This window comes from Sciurus carolinensis, chromosome 3 (assembly GCF_902686445.1).
Source record: "Sciurus carolinensis chromosome 3, mSciCar1.2, whole genome shotgun sequence".
Classification (NCBI taxonomy): domain Eukaryota; kingdom Metazoa; phylum Chordata; class Mammalia; order Rodentia; family Sciuridae; genus Sciurus; species Sciurus carolinensis.
This window is the reverse complement of record NC_062215.1, coordinates 176,297,562-176,316,120: the sequence shown is the minus strand read 5'-3', so window position 1 is coordinate 176,316,120 and position 18,559 is coordinate 176,297,562. Positions and strand designations below refer to the sequence as shown.

Below are 18,559 nucleotides of genomic sequence, written 5' to 3'. Positions count from 1 at the left end.
TGTGAGGCACTGGGTTCAATCCTTGGCACCACATAAAAATAAATTAGTTAATTAAATAAAGGCATGTTGTCCATCTTCACCTACAAAAAATTTTTTTTTAAATCATAGAACTATAAACAAATATCAATTTTTTTAAAAAAAGGAACCCATGAACAAACTACATGCACAAATCAGTTTTAAAAAATAACAAGTCTGGTGCTTCTTATCTTCCTTCCTTGAGTCTGAAAAAAATGCCCAGTTCATCACTGTTCCTTTGAATGGGCTAATACAGCTTAAAGTCAAAAAAGTTAAAACAAGAAAGATATTTACACTGCAAAATGACATCTGGTCTTCAAGTCAGAAAACACTCATCAAATACCTACCAAGTGCCAGTCTCTGCTGGGCCCTAAGGACACAGGGGCATTGAACTCAAGGAATAAGAGCTCTCAAGAGAGAAACAAACCTAAAACAATTCAACTAAAGGTCAAGGGGAAAGGACCAGGAAAGGCTTTAGTGGAAATGACAGAAGGCACAGGAAATGAAGTCTGAGAAGCAGAGGAGCAGACTAACTGAGTTCAAGCAATACAAGCAATTCACATCTACAATGGCTTACCAAAAAGAACAAACTATAGGAGGTGGGACTGCAGAGGTCTGCAATGATGGGGAGCCAGGCCTGGAACTTTTCTTAAGAGTGTCTAGGCTGCCAATTTATACTGGTGTTTACTTAACTATATGTATTGTATTATACCACCATATAAACAGTGAGCTTTACTATGTGTGGCATTTTAAGACAGTTAGATAAGGACCAATTCATCATTTTACAACTAGGAACTTCCTAAATTTTAGAAGACTAACCTAACAGATCATTTTTACCTGAAAATATATTAAATTAGAGATTTTTTTTCTGAAAAGCATATATGTTCACATGTTACTAAATACACAACAAAAAATTTTGTGGAAGAATGCATAAAAACATAAGTACTTCTCTGAGAGGGACTGTTGGACTGGGTGGTAGAGCACTTGCCTAGCATGTGTGAGGTCCCTAGTTGGATCCCCATTATAGCAAGAGGGGAAAAAAAAAAAAATTAGAGAGGGGTTGGTATAATGGAGTAGACAAGATTTGTTTCCTATTGGGCAATCTCTTGTAATTTTAGACTTCTTGTCACATATATCTTCAAACAAATTTTAAACTAGTAAAACTCCATTAAATATTACAAAACAAATACAAATAAACAAACACTCTGACTGATTTCCATAGTGAAATTTTATCAGATTTAAATGATGGCAAATCCTCAAGGATTATTGGAACTCTTATTTTCTTTAGACTTTGCATTTTCTGATTTTCCAATAAAGAGCACTGGGAAATGGGACCCACTCCCATCTGACTTACTTTTTTAATTCCAAACTGTAAAAGGTTGGAAGTCATTACTACTATAGGCCACCTAAAGGGACATGGGATACCCATCCTGATCTCTCTTACTCCATAAGCCTTTACAACTAGGCCCAATTTTTCTACAAAATAATGCACTTCACATATAGGAATTTATAAGGTTAGATTTTCTAAAGAAAATCCTGTATTTTCTTTGATTCGATATAAAAAATCTAATGGATTCTGGTAACATTTCCTGGTAATTCCTAATCCAATTAATAAACAAGAAATACTGTAGCAATCCCTGGCATCACTATGTCAGTCTCATAAAAAAGCAATTAAATAAAAAGGGTAATAATCACAATGTTATAAGCACTAAACTATATAAAGTAAGCTCTGGGAATATTGGGAAACTAATCCTAAAATAAAAGGAATAACACTTAAGATGTCTAGTTATAATAGCTGCTAGCATTTCCTGACCAATATGTACTTACTAAGCGTTAAAAGTGATTTTATGTATTCTCTTACTTGAGATAGATTTTTTAGCCACATTTTGTAGATGATAAAATAGGGCACAAAGAAGTTAAGCAGCTTGCCAAGTGTTAAACCCACATAATGAGGACTCCAAAAATAAAAGCTACAAAGAATGAGACAAAGTCTATAAGGGTAAGGTAGAGAGAGAGTGGTAGAGGGAATGCTAAACAAAACACAACTTAAGTGCTCTGGGGCAGTAAATTGTGGAACAAGGCTAAAAAATTGAAAATTGGTAAAGAAGAGGTCAGATCACATAAGTCTTTGTATTTTACATCTCAAGGCCAATGAAAGGCTATGAAAAGTTGGGCAGGAAAAGTGTCTGAGATGAAAACTGTACTCAGAAAGATCACTGGGGATAACCTGGAAGAGAATGAATTAGCAAAAGCTAAAAAGGAAGAGAGGGGTGTTTAAAACTCCATCACACATCACTGAAGACACATCTTAGAATGGTTTGGCTTGTGATTTTTCAGTTTTAAAATAGTACAAGTTATTCTATTCAGTAGGAACTATACTTCAAATTCACCTTTTCCCGGGCAATACAAATCTTGCAATACTGAACCAGCAGCAGTGAACTAGTTTCTAGTCAGCCACAGAATTATGAGGGATAACAAGTGTTACCCTATAGTGCCTGTACTGTGTTGCCAAGTTATAATGTTCAATATAAAGTGTGCTAAACGCATTTTAGACTTACAATATTTTTAACATAGGGTGAGTTTATAGGGATATAGCACCATCATATGTCAAGATGCATCTGTACCAGTAGGGGAGAAAAAGGTAATGGTATAACTATTTATTGATATGAAAAGAGCTATAATTACTAAGAATTTAAGGTAAGTTACATAATACAGAGAATATACCTATGTCCAACACATTTTTTTTTTTTTTTGCGGTGCTGGGGATCGAACCCAGGGCTTTGTGCTTGCAAAGCAAGCACTCTACTGACTGAGCTATCTCCCCAGCCCTGTCCAACACATTTTAAAATACATTGTTTATGTAAATATGCCCCCAAAATATTGATGTAAAAGAGTGAAGGAGTAAAAATTTTCCATACTTTACATGAAAATACCCACTAATAAAGCACTAGTAGAATTAAAAGATAAAGAAACTTAGCAAAAAAAAAAATGTAACTGAAGTCTTTGAGAAGCACTAAAAGAAGATTTCAGAGAATAAATGGGGGAAAAAAAAAAACAACAAAAACAAATAACCTTTACTCCTATCCCACTGTGATATAAAAAAGTAGATCCAAATGACAGGATGCCTCCAGAGTCGTTTGCGTGAGTGGTTTTGGGGGTTTTTTGGTGGGGAACTGAGAAGAAATTGAAGGGAATCACGTTTGATGGCCTGAATTTTTCCAGAGAAGTGAATGACAGAGATGATGACAGCATAGGGTTTGAGAAGAAGTAGACAGCTGCTGCCCTAAAATAGTGTTAAAAAAAAAAAAAAAAAAAAAAAAAAAACTAAGAATGGTTAATTTATTTTAAAAAGTAATAATCATAACAAAGTCAATACAGAGAGTTTCCTCAGTTTCCCCTAATGTTAATACTTAAAGAACCACAGTACAAGTCAGGCACTGTCTGTAATCTCAGTGATTCAGGAGGCTGAGCAGGAGAATTTTAAGTTCGAAGTCAGTCTCAGCAACTTAGTGAGGCCCTAAGCAATTTAGCTAGGCCCTACCTCATAAAACAAAAAGAGCTGAGGATGCAGCTCAGTGGTAAAGCACCTCTGGATCAATCCCCAGTATCCCAAAAGAAAAAAAAAAAAAAAAAAAAAAAAAACCGTACATTCATAAAAACTAAACAGACCAACCAACATTAGTAAATCACTATCAACTCCAGAGATTATTCAGATTTCACCAGTTTTCCCAACAGTGTTCTTGTTCTGTTCCAGAATCCAACCTAAGACAACTCAATCCATTTATCTGAAGGAGATCCCAGTCAAGATAGGGCACCTATTTGCAAGGTGGTGGGCTTTTCTCTCCAACTTAGCAGCCTACATATAGGACAGAGAAAGCTGACAAAAGAACTACAAGTGGGTTAACGTTTTTTTGGTTTGGTTAGGCTTTGTTTTTTTGGGTTGCTTTTTTGTTTTTTTGCAGTGCTAGGGATTGAACCCAGGGCCCTTGTGCTTCCAAGGCAAGCACTCTATCAACAGAGCTATAGCCCCAGTCCTGGGTTAAAGTTTTGTCAGCACAGTGAATGCAAAGAATAAAAGAGCAAAGTGGAGAGGGCTGGCAAAACTGTGACTGAGGCACCATGGTGAAAAAAGCAAAAACAGAAGTTGACATGAGATTTGGTAATGTCAAAAAGAAGGTATAATAGGAATAAAAATGAGGCACCTATCCTAGGAGAATCTACAGAAAACCTCAGAAGACAAAAGGCAAAATTATCAGGGCAAGATGAGCTTAAGAAGGCCTGAAAATATCTTATAACTAACTAGCTTACCACAATGCAGAGATTCAAAACAAAATGACATTTCAGAGAAGTCAATATGAAGAAAGAGAAGAAACTGAATCATATGAGGATAAGACTACAACAAAGGATGAATAACTAGAAAGACTTTCATTCCAGACAATGACAGGCAAAGATAGGAACACATGGCATAGTGGAATTAGCAGTCCCCAAGGATTCTGGGAGAACTTGTCCTAGTATCTCTGAAAGACAGAATCACTCAAACCTTTAAGGAAGGAGTCAGAAAAGGATGGAAATAGCTTCTGAGTGAACGTGGGCAAAGCATTCTGGTAGTTCTGAGATTATCTTAGATATCTTTCTCAGGCTGAAACCAACTATGTCAAAGTAGATGACAAGGCTGTCTCATTTTCCTCCTGTGGTCTTTTCTCTCCCTGGACATATCCCAGTTCTAAGGATAAGGACTCCAAACAGAGAACTATCCACAAATTTTAAAGAGTTGGCTTAAAGAGACCAGAGAGCGCCAGATGCAATGGCACATGCCTGTAATCCCAGCGAGGCTGAGGCAGGAGGATGGCAAGTTCAAGGCCAGCTTCAGCAATTTAGCAAGGCCCTAAGGAACTTAGTGAGACCCTATCTCAAATCAAAAAATAAAAAGGGGCTGGGAATGTGGCCCAGTGGTAAAGCACACTTGAGTTCAATCCCTAGTACCAAAAAAAAAAAAAAAAAAAACACCAAACAGAACAAACCCCTGAGAGAATACTTCTAAACAACTATTTCTGACTTTGTCCATTACTCAAAATTCCTTGTAAGTAAATTCAAGTAATCTATTCCTTATACAATTATTATCAGGAAATCTATCTTCTTCAATAAACTGCATCCTTGTACTTGATGTAATGTAGTTCGGCCCTTTTGTCAACTTTGAAAAGACTGTGAGCTAAATTTACCCCTATTGTTGGTTTTTTATTTCTGATTATTAGTATAATTAGTTTTACTTTTCTGTTTTTCCATGGTTTTCCTGGATTCCTCGTCTTTTTTCAGTCTTTCTTTGGAACCTCAACTATCACTTTGTACATACAAGTGCATTTTCAAAGAAGGGGAGAGGGAAGAAATCAATCTTACTGTTGGGTTTACAACAAAGAGAAGACAGACTCTGGTCCCTCTCTTAGTCTACCTTAAGAAGAGCACGGAGGAGAGAGATGACTTCTGGGTTCAGATAATCACTATCAACATGAAGAAGTGATAAACGCTTGTGTTAAGTTTCACCTTGACAAACACAGCAAGGAGAAACCAAAGCAGATGCAGAATCAAAATATGGCACAGCATCTCATGGTTCAACTTTGAAAGTGTTCCCTAATACTGATTCCCAGAAGTCTTGACAGACTGATTAGCTACCACCAATGTTCTACTAAAATGTCCAGTACACTGTCTTAAATAGACTTTCAGTGAATAGTAGTCTTTATGATTGTTATTACTAGGTAGATAGGTAAATTTTGATTGTAAAATTTAATCTTTACATTTTGAATAGTTATGTCAGTGGGTTCTGTTTGCATATCTTTTTTTTTTTTTTTTTTTTTGCAGTACTGGGAGTCAAACTCAGGGCCTTGTGCTGAGCTATCTCCCTAGCCCTGCATGTCTTTTTAAACATTTTTTAATCCAACAAATATTTGCTTGCTTTGTTCTGGGTGCTGGTCTTGCCCTAGTGGTGAGCAAAACACATACTGTCATACTGTCATGCCACTATAGTTTAGTGGGAGAGGCACACAATCACATCTAAAGTGTGAAGTCTTTCTGTTCTTGGAAAAAAACAGTTTTAAACCCTATATATTTCTTGAGCAAGTGTCATGTTTGGCAGAATGAACACGAAAAAACCTGAATCTGCCCCATTCTCTACCTCTCTATTCTAGCACTCTTCACAAATACTAAATAAATTAATAGTTCTATCCCCACTTCAGCAGTGTGCTATTTTCACTTGACCAGATCTGGACAAATGTAACACACCATTACTAACTTCATTAGTGCAACTCAGTTGAACCTACTTCAAAAGAATTTGGGCATTATCTATTAAATCTAAATACATGCCTACCCCATGTTCCCATAAGCCACTGCTAGGCATATACCCAAGTGAAATGAACTCAAAGTTTACCCAAAAATCAGATTTAAAGTAGCTTTATGCAAAATTGCCAAAAACTGATATCTGATTATGTCCATTAACAAAATGTCCAGCAGCAAGTGCATAAATTGAAGTTTATAATAAAATATTACTTGACAATTTAAAAAAAACTGCTGATAAAATATTGCATAAATCTCTCAAGAGCTCCCAGCATCTTTGGTTCCGCAAAGGAAATCAGTCACAAAAGAATACATCAGGTATGATTCTGTTTATGTGATGATCAAGAATTGGTAAAATAATCAACAGTGAAAGATGTCAGAAAAGTGCTCTCCATAGGCCGGAGAGATAGCTCAGTCGGTAGAGAGTTTGCCCTGCAAGCACAAGGCCCTGGGTTCGATCCCCAGCACCGCAAAAAAAAAAAAAAAAAAAAAAAAAGTGCTCTCCAAGGGAAGTAGGGACTATGAACTAAGAAGAGGGAACCTTTTGGGGTGCTAGAAGTGTTCCCTATCTTAAAGTGGTCATTACAGAGATATACAAAAGTCAAAATTTATCAAACTCTATTTCAGATTTATGCATACTTACTGTACTTTAATGCTCTATTTTCTTTTTTATTTTTCTGGTACCAGAGACTGACCCCTAAGGTGCTTACCCACTGAGACATATCTCCAGTCTTTTTTATTCTGAGGCTGGTCTCTAATTTGCAATCCTCCTGTCAGCCTCCTGAGTCACCAGGACTGCAGACATGTACAAGTGCACTCAGCTCAATTATATTTAAAAAGGTTAAATTAAACAATGAATGGTTTATCCAGAAAAAAAATGGTACAATTAAAAATATTGCAGTGGTCATGAAACTAAACTATTTTAAATGCAAGCTTTCTGATAACACATATTCATTTCATTCCCTAAATTTTGCCATAAAATTCATACCACCACTTTGATAAAATGATCTACAAATCTGTCAATCTTTAAGATCATAAAAAAGGACTCAGAATGCATTTTCTCAAACTTCATAAAAGAGCTAAGTAAAAAGATGCAAAGTAAAAGTCCAAACATGAAGGAGAATCACATACACCACATCACTTATAATAGACTAGAAAAAATAGAACACTCAACAGAATACAGTACAATAATGTTTGTACATAAGCCATACATATACCAAATAATTCCAGCATCTCAGGAGGCTGAGGTGAGAGGATCAGAAAAGAACTTAGCAACTTAGTGAGGCCCTAAGCAACTTAGGGAGACCCTGTCTCAAAATAAAAAATAAAAAGAGGGAGGGATGTGACTCAGTGATTAAGCACCCTGTGTTCAATCTCTGGTATCAGAAAAAAAGATATGTTACTGAGAATAATGATTTTTCCTCCATTTTCATAACCTATAAAAATATTCTTGAATTGCTTTATAACTAAATGTTTTAATTACCACAAAAAGCATATGCCTGGCCTTTATGAAATACTTCTACAGCCCCAACATAAACATCATAGAAAGTTGCAGAAAGTTAAATATTCTTTTCAACATTAATTCAGTTTAAAAAAAAAAAAAAAAAATTGGCGGGTACCGCAAATTGAACCTGAAATGCTTTCCCACTAAGCCACATCCCCAGGACTTTTTTTATTTTTGACACAGAGTCTTCTTACCAAGTTCCTATTAGCTTCACTAAGTTGCTGAGGCTGGCCTCGAACTTGCCATCCTCCTGCCTCAGCCTCCCAAGTTGCTGGGATTACAAGGCAAGCACCACTGTGTCCAGCTAAAAAAAAAAATTTTAATGAAAAAATAAGACCCAGGAGAGGTGTTCAAGCGTTTTGGGACATTAAGCAGGAGGCGGGAAAATGGCTCACAAGTTCAAGGTCAGCCTCAGCAATTTAGTGACACTATCTCAAAACAAAAATATAAAAAAGGCTGGCAATGTAGCCCCAGTGGTAAAACACCCCTGGGTTTAATCCCCAATACTAATAAGTATATAAATAAATGGAAATCTTCTACTATAGCAAATATTAATATGTAAATTATTAACAGGTAGACATTTTTAGTAACAAATATGATCTGTTAAAACATTTACTAATTACAAAATTTCATGAAGCAAAATTAGGCTTGAATTATTCACTTTATTATTAAACATTTAAACTAAGGAACTAAAAACAAAGAATATATTTTCCAGATATTTCCAGGATTATCTTTTCAAAAATTATATATGTTCTGATCACTTCTCTTCATCCTAAAAGGAATTTAAATTCCTAATTTGTAATGTGGCAAATACTGCAACCTAGTACAACTATGAACCGTTACACATACTATAAAATCAAAGTCAATTTTATTCCTAATAGTCCAAAATCAAGATCAATCCAAATATTCACTCACAAATAAATGGATAAACAAATACTGTAATAGTCCTACCTTGGAATACTCTTTTTTGGCATTAAAAAAGCAAACTACTGATATGTGCAAAATGAATGAATCACAGACATTACACTAGGCTAAAGAAGACAGACGCAGGCCAGGTGCAGTGGCACACACCTGTAATCCCAGCAGCTGAGGAGGCTGAGATGGGAGAAACAAGAGTTCAAAGCTAGCCTCAGCAAAAGTGAGGTGCTAAGAAACTCAGTGAGACCCTGTATCTAAATAAATACAAAATAGGGCTGGGAGTGTGGCTCAGTGGTCAAGTGACCCTGAGTTCAATCCCCGGTACAAAAAAAAAAAAAAAAAAAAAAAAAAAAAAGGCAGCAGCAGCCAGATGCAGAAATGTATGAATCTGTTTACATAAAATTCCAGAAAAAACAAAATTAATCTAGTCCTAGAAAACAGATTAGCAGGGGAAAAGACAACAAAAAGCTGGAGAAAATTCCAGGGGTGCAGGGGTATAATGTTAACTTGATTGTAGTGATGGTTACACAAGTAATACATTTGTCAAAATTCATCAAAATGTACACAATATGAGTATACTTAAAATGAAGGCCTTTCAACATACAGACCTCAAAAAAAGTAGATTTTTTAAAAAAGACTAAGCTGGTTTGGGGATATAGCTTAAAAGTAGAGTGCTTGCCTAACATATGTAAAGTCATGGGTTTGATCCCCCAGCACCACCAAAAACATAAAGAAAAGAAAGAAGACTGAGCTTATTGAAAATAAGTAGACTCCCCTCAAAATAAAGTTTAAAATTCAGTTCTTCAAGAGGGACAGGCAGAATACAGTGGACAAAACATGACAGGGTATAAATGTTAATGAAGCATCAAAGTCAACATAGATGGTGACAGATCATGTCGATAGTATGTGCTCTTGATATGAGGTGATGTAAATGGCACTTTATCTCTTCTGTGATTTTTCTTCCCCAAAACCCACAATTCCGGTCTAACCGTGAGAAAAACATCAGACAAACTCTAACAGAGAAGCATTCTACACAATACTTGACAAGATCATCAAAATAAGGGAAATCAGGGAAGCCATCAGAGGCAAGAAGCGTGTAGAAAGACAAGTCTAAACATAATATGGTATCCTGTCCTGAAACAGAAAAGGACACTAGGTATAAATAAGGAAATGTGAATAAATGATGAACCCTGGTTAATAACAATGTATCAGTATTGATTTGATAACTGTAACAATGTACCACAGTAATGTGTTAACAAAAAATTGTTTGTACTATCTTCTCAATTTTCTATATATCTAAAATAGTACCAAAAAAAATAAAGTCAAAAACAAAGGAACCAAAGTTGTAATGAAAAGGTCAACTTTTTTACATTAAAAAAAAAAAAATGCAGTTCCTTGGTTAACACTTGTCACATTTCCAGTGCTTGACAGACACACATGGCACAGCTGCAGTACTCAACAGTGGAGACTAATAGTTCCATCATAGCTGTAATTCTGTTGAACAACACTGATGTAAGTTATTTTTGAACGAATTGTAACTGATCACAACTTCCACAAATCACCATCTAGCAACACTAAAAACCCTCCATGAGGGCTGCAGATATAACTCAGTGATAGAGTGCATGCTTACCATAAGCTAGGCCCTGGTCAATTCCCAGCACCAAAACAAAAACAAAAACAAAAACATTTTTTTTTTTTTTTAATTTAAAGATGTTTTAAACCCAATGATATATTTATTCCAATTTGAAACAATTTTTAAATCATTTTTAAGAACACAATGTAATTGTAAATATAATACTGAGAACTGTTCAAAACACCAGTTCACAAAGTAGATCACATGCAATGTCAAAATAACATTCACACCAAGGGCAGTGGCACACACCATAATCCCAGCAACTTAGAGGAGGCTGAAGCAGGAGGCTATCAAGTTCAAGGCCTGCCTGGGCAATTTAGTGAGACTGTCTAAAAACTTTAAAGAGTTGGGGGTATAGCTCTGTGCACTTATCTAGCAAGATCCACATCCAGGGTTCCATCCCCAGTATCACAAAAAAAATAAATAAAAAATTGGGATTCTGGAAAACTTTTATTTACAACCAAAAGTTTGACAGTTTTCCAATACTTAGACTCTTAATAATTTAAAAGTTTTTCTGATGAGTACTGATATTAAAGTTTTTTGATATTATATAAAATAGCTGCTCACTGTACAAGACTATTGAATTTTAATGTTAGAGAACAAAATAATTCACTGATATACTTCAGATTTCACAATGCAACAAACCTTTAAAAAACTGCTACAGGGCTGGGGTTGTGGCTCAGTGGTAAGAGCACTTGCCTAGCATGTGCAAGGTACTGGGTTTGATTCTTAGCACCACACAAAAATATAAAGATATTGTGTCCATCTACAGCTAAAATATTTAAAAAAATAAAAAACCGTGCTACAGCTGGGCATGCTGGTGTGTGCCTATAAACCCAGCAACTCAGGAGAGGAGGCTGAGGCAAGAAGATCACAAGTTCATAGCCAGCCTCCACAACTTAGCAAGACCATAAGCAACTCAGTGAGACTGTTCTTTAAATACAACATAAAAAGGGTTGGGGATATAGCTTACTGTTTAAGTGCCCCTGGGTTCAATCTCTGGTACCAAAAAAAAAAAAAAAAAAGTACTACTTATTCAATTTTAGCACTAATATCAAGATATGCAATTAATCTGAAAAAGCTGTTAGGATACTCCTTTTTCAACTACATATCTAACTTAGAAGGATGATTTGTCTTCATACAGCTCAACCAAATAAACAGCAACAGACTAAATACAGAGGCAGATATGTGAACTAAGTGCCTAATATAAAGCCAGACATAAAAACAATTTGCAAAGGAAAAACAATGACACTCTTCTCACCCAATTTCTTAGAAATGTGTAAGAAAATAGGTATTCTTCATTTAAAAATGCATTTAACAATGAGTTTATTATTTTTAAATGAATCAATTTTTTAATATTTATCAATGATGAACATAGACAGATGTTAACTAAAAAAAATTCTTTGAGGTCTTCGATAACTTTTTAGAGCATTAGGGGGTCCTCCTGTGGCTTGAACATGTCTCCCAAAGTTCTTGTGTTGAAAAAAATCCCAGTCCAAAAGTGTTAGGAGGTGGGGCCTATTACAGGCAAGTAGGTCACAAGAGCTCTGCTCTCATGATTGGATTCATGTTGTTAACCAGGAAGCTAGTTAATTATCCCTAACATGGGTTGTTATAAAATTGAGTTTAGTCCCTTATTGCTCACTCACTCTTTCTCTTTCTCCTTCCATCATGGATGATGCAAATTGCAGGCCTACACCAGATGCCAGCACCATACTCTTGGACTTCCCAGACTCCAGAACCATGAGGCAAATAATTCACTGTTCATTATAAATTATCCAGTCTCAGGTATTCTATCATAGCAACCAAAAATAGACTAAAGCAGGGGTTGGGGTTGTGGCTCAGTGGTGAGCACTCGCCTAACATGCATGAGGCCCTGGGTTCAATCCTCAGTACCACATAAAAATAAAGGTACTGTGTCCATCCAACTAAAACAAAATATTTTTAAAAATAAAAATAAAAAAAGTTGGGGTTGGAGATGAACCTCAGTGGTAAAGTACCTGCCTACCACGTGTGACTTCAAGTTCAATCCCCAGCACCACAAAAAAAGTGACATCTACCTCAGAGGAGGAGGAAAAAAATGGCAAGAAAAAGAAATATAAATTAATTAAAACAAACACATACATATGGAAAGCATATTAAGGGGCATAAAAATATCACAAATGAGGACACCAAAACCCAAACATGACACTTGCTCAAGAAATATATAGGGTTTAAAACTGTTTTTTTCCAAGAACAGAAAGACTTCACACTTTAGATGTGATTGTGTGCCTCTCCCACTAAACTATAGTGGCATGACAGTATGATAGTATGTGTTTTGCTCACCACTAGGGCAAGACCAGCACCCAGAACAAAGCAAGCAAATATTTGTTGGATTAAAAAATGTTTAAAAAGACATGCAGGGCTAGGGAGATAGCTCAGCACAAGGCCCTGAGTTTGACTCCCAGTACTGCAAAAAAAAAAAAAAAAAAAAGATAATGCAAACAGAACCCACTGACATAACTATTCAAAATGTAAAGATTAAATTTTACAATCAAAATTTACCTATCTACCTAGTAATAACAATCATAAAGACTACTATTCACTGAAAGTCTATTTAAGACAGTGTACTGGACATTTTAGATTTTTAATTCCCATGACAACCATGGGGGAAGGTAAGGCTCTAAGAGGTTAACTTGTCTAAAATTACATGTAATAAGTGACAGAAAATCAAAACCACATCTCTCTGCTCAAAAACATACAAGTTTCTCACTACCTATTCATATGGGGCTCAATACTGCTTGGTTACCTTCCTTTCTACTTTCTGGCAATTTTCACTGGAAACTCTTTTGTGGAAAGATGCTTCCTCTGCCTTTTCCCAATGTTCCATTCTGTTCCGATATCCCCAAATTCTCATCCCTTTGCATCATTCAATTAAGCAACATATTAAGCTCCCTACTGGGGACAAAAGTATGTTCTTATAAAATACTATCAGAAATCTCATTAGGAAAACACTATGAAAGTCTAAAGTAAAGTGTCAGTTTCCAGAACACAAATAAGGTTCTCTGACCCATTCGTCTTGCAGAATGGCCTCATACCCAGTTACACAGAGCACACGTGGCCATGGTTTGGACAGCACCACATCGATTCCCAAGGAACTGGTCCTGAGAGTCCCTGGAAATCACCATCTCATCAAGGTCTGAGTCATGATTTTCTAATTAGACAGCACTAGACCCTCAGCAACTTAGTGAGACCCTGTCTCAATTTTCAAAAACAGGCTGGAGATGTGGCTCAGTGCTTAAGAGCCCCTGGGTTTAATCCCCAGTGGGAGGGAGGAAAGGAGGGAGGGAAGGAGGGAGGGAGGGAGGGAGGAAGGGAGGAAGGAACCAACCAACCAACCAACCAAGACAGTACGGTTGTCAATTCCTCATCAGTCTCTACAACTAAAAGACCTATACTAAAGAAACTAGAGATCCCAAGACTTTTTCCAGGCCCAGGAGAACTTGAATAAATGGAGCTTTGTCTCCAAAGAACATCCTGGCTACTCAAGATCACCCTGCTACCATTACTATCAGTGTCTCCATAGCTTCTGAACAATATGTAAGCATTTCTCTTTCTTCCTCCTTTTAGTGAAAGGATAAGAATAAAATTAGCAAAAGTGAACTATTCTATGAAAAATTACAATGCCATGTTATCTGATAATCTCACCACAAGCCAATGTTTTCCAGAGAGGAATACTCAGTTTATAAAGGTTTTACACAGAGTACATTCAAATAATGTCTTAACTCAATGTCCAGATTTAAGAAAATGCACAATTTGAGAAAAGAATGTTTAAAAAAATTCAGCTGCAATCTACTAAAAAAATACCCTGAGGGCTGGGGAGATAGCTCAGTTGGTAGAGTGCTCGCCTCCCAAGCACTAAGGCCCTGAGTTCAATCCCCAGCATCGCCCAAAACAAAACAAAAAAAAAAAAAAAAAATTACCCTGAAAGAAAAAGTATCAGAGGAAGTCACATCTATGGTCTGTCACCAGACATATCACTCAAATCACTTTTACAGTGACATGGGCTTTGCATAGTCCTACCTAGGCTTTGCATGAAAAAAATCTACATATTGGTCTGGAATTGTAGTTCAGTGGTAGAGCGCTTGCCTGGCATGTGTGAGGCACTGGGTTTGATCCTCAGCTCCACATAAAAAAATAATTAAATAAATGAAATAAAGGTATTGTGTCCATCTACAACAAATAAAGGTATTGTGTTCATCTACAAAAAAAAATCTTTCTTTTTTTAAAATCTAGGTATCTATCCTCCTACAAAGGCATGTCTTTGGTTCTTTCTCTGAACACATGTGGATTTGGAGAAGTCTGCGGTCACCATGCTTCCCATGGGCTCAGGATCAATCATCACACACAAAAGGAAGGGGGGGGGGACCTAGATATCTGAATGTTAATAAAATTTAAGTAATTTTACTTATTATTTTACTTATTTCTCAAGAAAGATATAACCAGTATTTAAAACCTACAAACACAAACAAATAAGACTTCAAAGACTTTCAATAAAAAAATTTACTGCTGGGCATAGTGGCACACTCCTATTATCCCAGTGACTCAGAGGCTGACACAAGAGAATCACAAATTTTAGGCCAGCCTCAACAATTTAGCAAGATCCTACCTCAAAAAATAAAAATAGAAAGGGCTGAGGATTTAGCAAGTGGTAGAGTACCCTTGGGTTCAATCCCCAGTACTGCAAAAGACAATAATATTTGTTAAAAAACTGAACTGTGGAGGTGTGGTGGTACACACCTATAATCCCAGCAGCTCAGGAGGCTGAGGCAGGAGGATAGTCCTCAGCAACTTAGAGAGGCTCTAAGCAACTTAGTGAGACTCTGTCTCTAAATAAAATATAAAAAGGGCTGGGGATGTGGCTCAGTGGTTAAGCGTCCATGGGTTCCATCCCTTGTACCAAAAAAAAAAAAAAAAAAAAAAGTCTAGAAGCTTCTAGGTGAATCTGCCTAGAAAAGCCATCACTCTATCTTCTCTAAGAACCTGCACCTCCCTTAGGAGTCGGATCTTACAGCTCACAGTGTTTGCAATTCTAGACCCCAACCCCATGCCAAACCTAACTAGACCAAAGGCAGAAGACTGAACCAAGTAGAACCAATCAAAACTTTCTTCCCAGGAATTTAAATTTAGACATTGAGCTAGCAATCAACTGGCTAGTGGCACTAGACCTGGAGTTCATCTGTGGCTCCAGGAACAAAGAGGTTATTTTCTTACACTAGTTTGTCTACTTTCTTCCACTTGTTTGTTACAGCACAGAAGGCCAGACAACAGAAAGACAACTAAGTCAGGACAAAGAGACAGAGGAAACTTCTGAACAAGTGGGAATAAAATGCTATCTAAACTACCTTGGTTCCTGAATACATCCCAATTTCTGGTTCACATTCCTCATGAAGCCAACTGTTCTTGGGTTCTTTCATGTAACTTGGCCCCTCAGCATTCCTGACCCAAAAGTATGCCTCTTCCTGTTTCCTGCTATCAAAAAAATCATTACAACAGTTTAAGATGCAAATTCACACCAGGATCAATGTAGAAAGGGTATGTTATTCTTATAGTTCACAAAGGATCTAAGAGATACCACAAAAGAAATTTCTAATCACTATCCATAACCTCAGGAAAAATAATAGAAACCTAAAAGCAAAAATCAACTTTTGATAATGAGGATTTAACTCAGTAGTAAAGCACCTGCCAGAGCACTTGCCTGGTATGCAAGACCCTGGGTTCTATCCCCAGCACCACACACAAATACACACACACACAGAGAAATCACCTATTAAGCCCTCAACTTTGTGCTCCCCTTCCAACTTACCTGTTCAAAAGTTCTGCTGGTTCACAGCAGGAGGTTTGAGCAGATTTTCAGGCCCTTTTAACACTGTAAACAATAAAAGTATTAATGTAAATCATCTAGAAAACTTTAAAAGTATAACTTTTTGTCATAAATATATTTCACAGGAAATGGTTTCCAAACCTGGTTAAACTATTAGAATAGAATCACCTGGTATGTTTATAATAAACTAAATTTCCTGCTGGGCATGGAAAGCCTATAGTCCCAGCTACTAGGATATTGAAGTAGGAGGATTACTTAAGCCCAGGAGTTGGAAACCAGTCTGATCAATACAGTGAGAGTCCCATCCCCAAAACAAAAAACTAGATTCCCTCACATCTGGAGATCTGGGTAACACTACAGTGGAAATGAAAAGTACAAATCCCTAGCTGATTCTCATGAAGCAGACAAATGACTGCCACTACAGGGCTTCAAAGAAATTACTATTATTGGGAGTTTCGTTCAAAACCACATTATAGCCAGGCACAATGGCACACGTCTATAATCCCAGTGGCTCTGGGAGGGTAAGACAGAGGATTACAAGTTCAAGGACAACCTCAGCAACTTAGAACCTGTCTCAAAACACAAAAAGGGCCTGTGATGTAGCTCAGTGGTAAAGTGCCCCTGGGTTCAATCTCCAGTACTCATGCCCCCACCAAAAACAAAACAAAAAATATAAGGCTTAGGCGTTAATCTTTAAAGCATATCTGACAGAAAATGACAGTAGCATCATGGCAATGTGCATCCAATGCAAATAATCACTGTGCTCCCAGAAATCTGACCAGTGCCAACAACATGTCCATGGAGCAAAGCTCCAGGTGCACTTTCAGCTCCAAAATTATAACATGCCTTTAATCCTGGGCTGAGGCAGAATCTTAAAAATCCACAAGATGGTGATATTTCAGGTGACAAGGAATGGACTAAAGTACAGTAGCCTCAAGTGGTTTCTTAGCTAAAATCAAGATGCTTTGAATACTATCAAATAATAATTAAAAATTAAAGTTGTTAATTTTATTAACTGCAAGAAAGCAACCTGAGAAAGTCATTTCCACTTTTGATTGAATTTTGCAAAGAAAATTAAAGTTGTTAATTTTATTAACTGCAAGAAAGCAACCTGAGAAAGTCATTTCCACTTTTGATTGAATTTTGCAAAGTAGCCATGTTATAATGTTCAACTATAGCCCCGCACCCTACCTTTTTTTAAGAGCAAAAGTAAAACTGGGGAGAACTAAATAAAAAACTTCTATAGGCCTAACTCAAGAGAACAAGTTCCAGGGTATCTCCTACTATAAGTGTAAATTAAGTTCGAGTTAATGAAACCCTGTTAACAAACAAGAAAATATAAAACTGTGTTCTTAATTACTTTAAAATATGTAACACCTCATATTTTATAAATATATTTATAAAATGAAGTTCAGTCAGTCAAGGGAATAGTCTCCTCATTTTTCTATTCCTACCCCTCTTTTCCCAACCTCACACCAAATTATGGGCAATTCATCAATAGTATCATTTTACATTCCTGCATAATTAATCTAGTATATTTCTCATTCATTTGTGAACATGACGAAATGAAAAAAACAATAATCTGGTCAAGAATACTGAGCACTTCCCTAGCATGCATGAGGCTCTGGTTTCAATCCCCAGAACCACAAAAATAAATAAATAAGGATTAGGACAAAGTAAACTTATTCAGAAATAAAAATTTCCTTACATTTTTGAAAAGAATAACTCTTCAAGGCATTAAAAATAAATGGAAACTCCAAAACTTTATCATCATAAAATACTAGTAAGAGTCAAAGAGAGGGGGGAAAAAGAAAGAAAACCTTGGGTTCAAGCTTTTAGAACAGTGAACAAAGAATGTTAAGGTAATTCAAAGAGTTAAAGGAAAATGGACATTTAACTTGCCTCTATGATACCTGGATTAACACCAACATAGGCTGTAGATTCAACCTAATGAGACTGGTCCCACTATAGAATAAAACAGAAAAGTACGTAAAATTTAATCACAAATATGTAAAATTTAATTAGAGATCTGCGAACAAACTTAGTTTTTGACATAAATCAAATGACACAAATATCTTTTAGAAGAGCAAGGAACAATAGTAATCTTTCCACCCAAAAAGGTCCTCTAAGACAGCTATCACTATCCATAGTATCATCTTCCAGTGTGAAGGTCAATAAAAAGAGAATAGACATATGAAGTATTAAAATGCAGAGTCATGAGAACAAATGAACTGATATGACATCAAAGTGTTAAAATTTGGAACTCTCATTTCAAAAATTCAACAAGGAACAAGAAGGAGAA

At 36.3% G+C, this 18,559-nt stretch overlaps 1 protein-coding gene across 4 annotated transcripts in view; it reads right to left on the bottom strand.

Annotated features, from left to right (window-relative positions):
* The window catches only part of Gigyf2 (GRB10 interacting GYF protein 2), a 120,425-nt gene extending 102,203 nt beyond the window's left edge, over positions 1–18,222 (bottom strand). The window contains exons 1-2 of one of the 4 annotated variants that reach the window (XM_047543342.1): positions 18,160–18,222; positions 16,240–16,302 (exon numbers count right to left, since the gene is read on the bottom strand). Coding sequence is in view for 3 of the 4 variants with exons in the window: in XM_047543340.1 (XP_047399296.1) it covers positions 15,779–15,850 (72 nt within the window). In the remaining variant the exon portion in view is untranslated. Of the gene's footprint in view, positions 1–15,778; positions 15,877–16,239; positions 16,303–18,159 lie in introns of those variants that run through there. The other 3 variants (XM_047543340.1, XM_047543341.1, XM_047543339.1) reach the window with 3 other exon arrangements.
* Between the last annotated feature and the right edge of the window lie 337 nt (positions 18,223–18,559).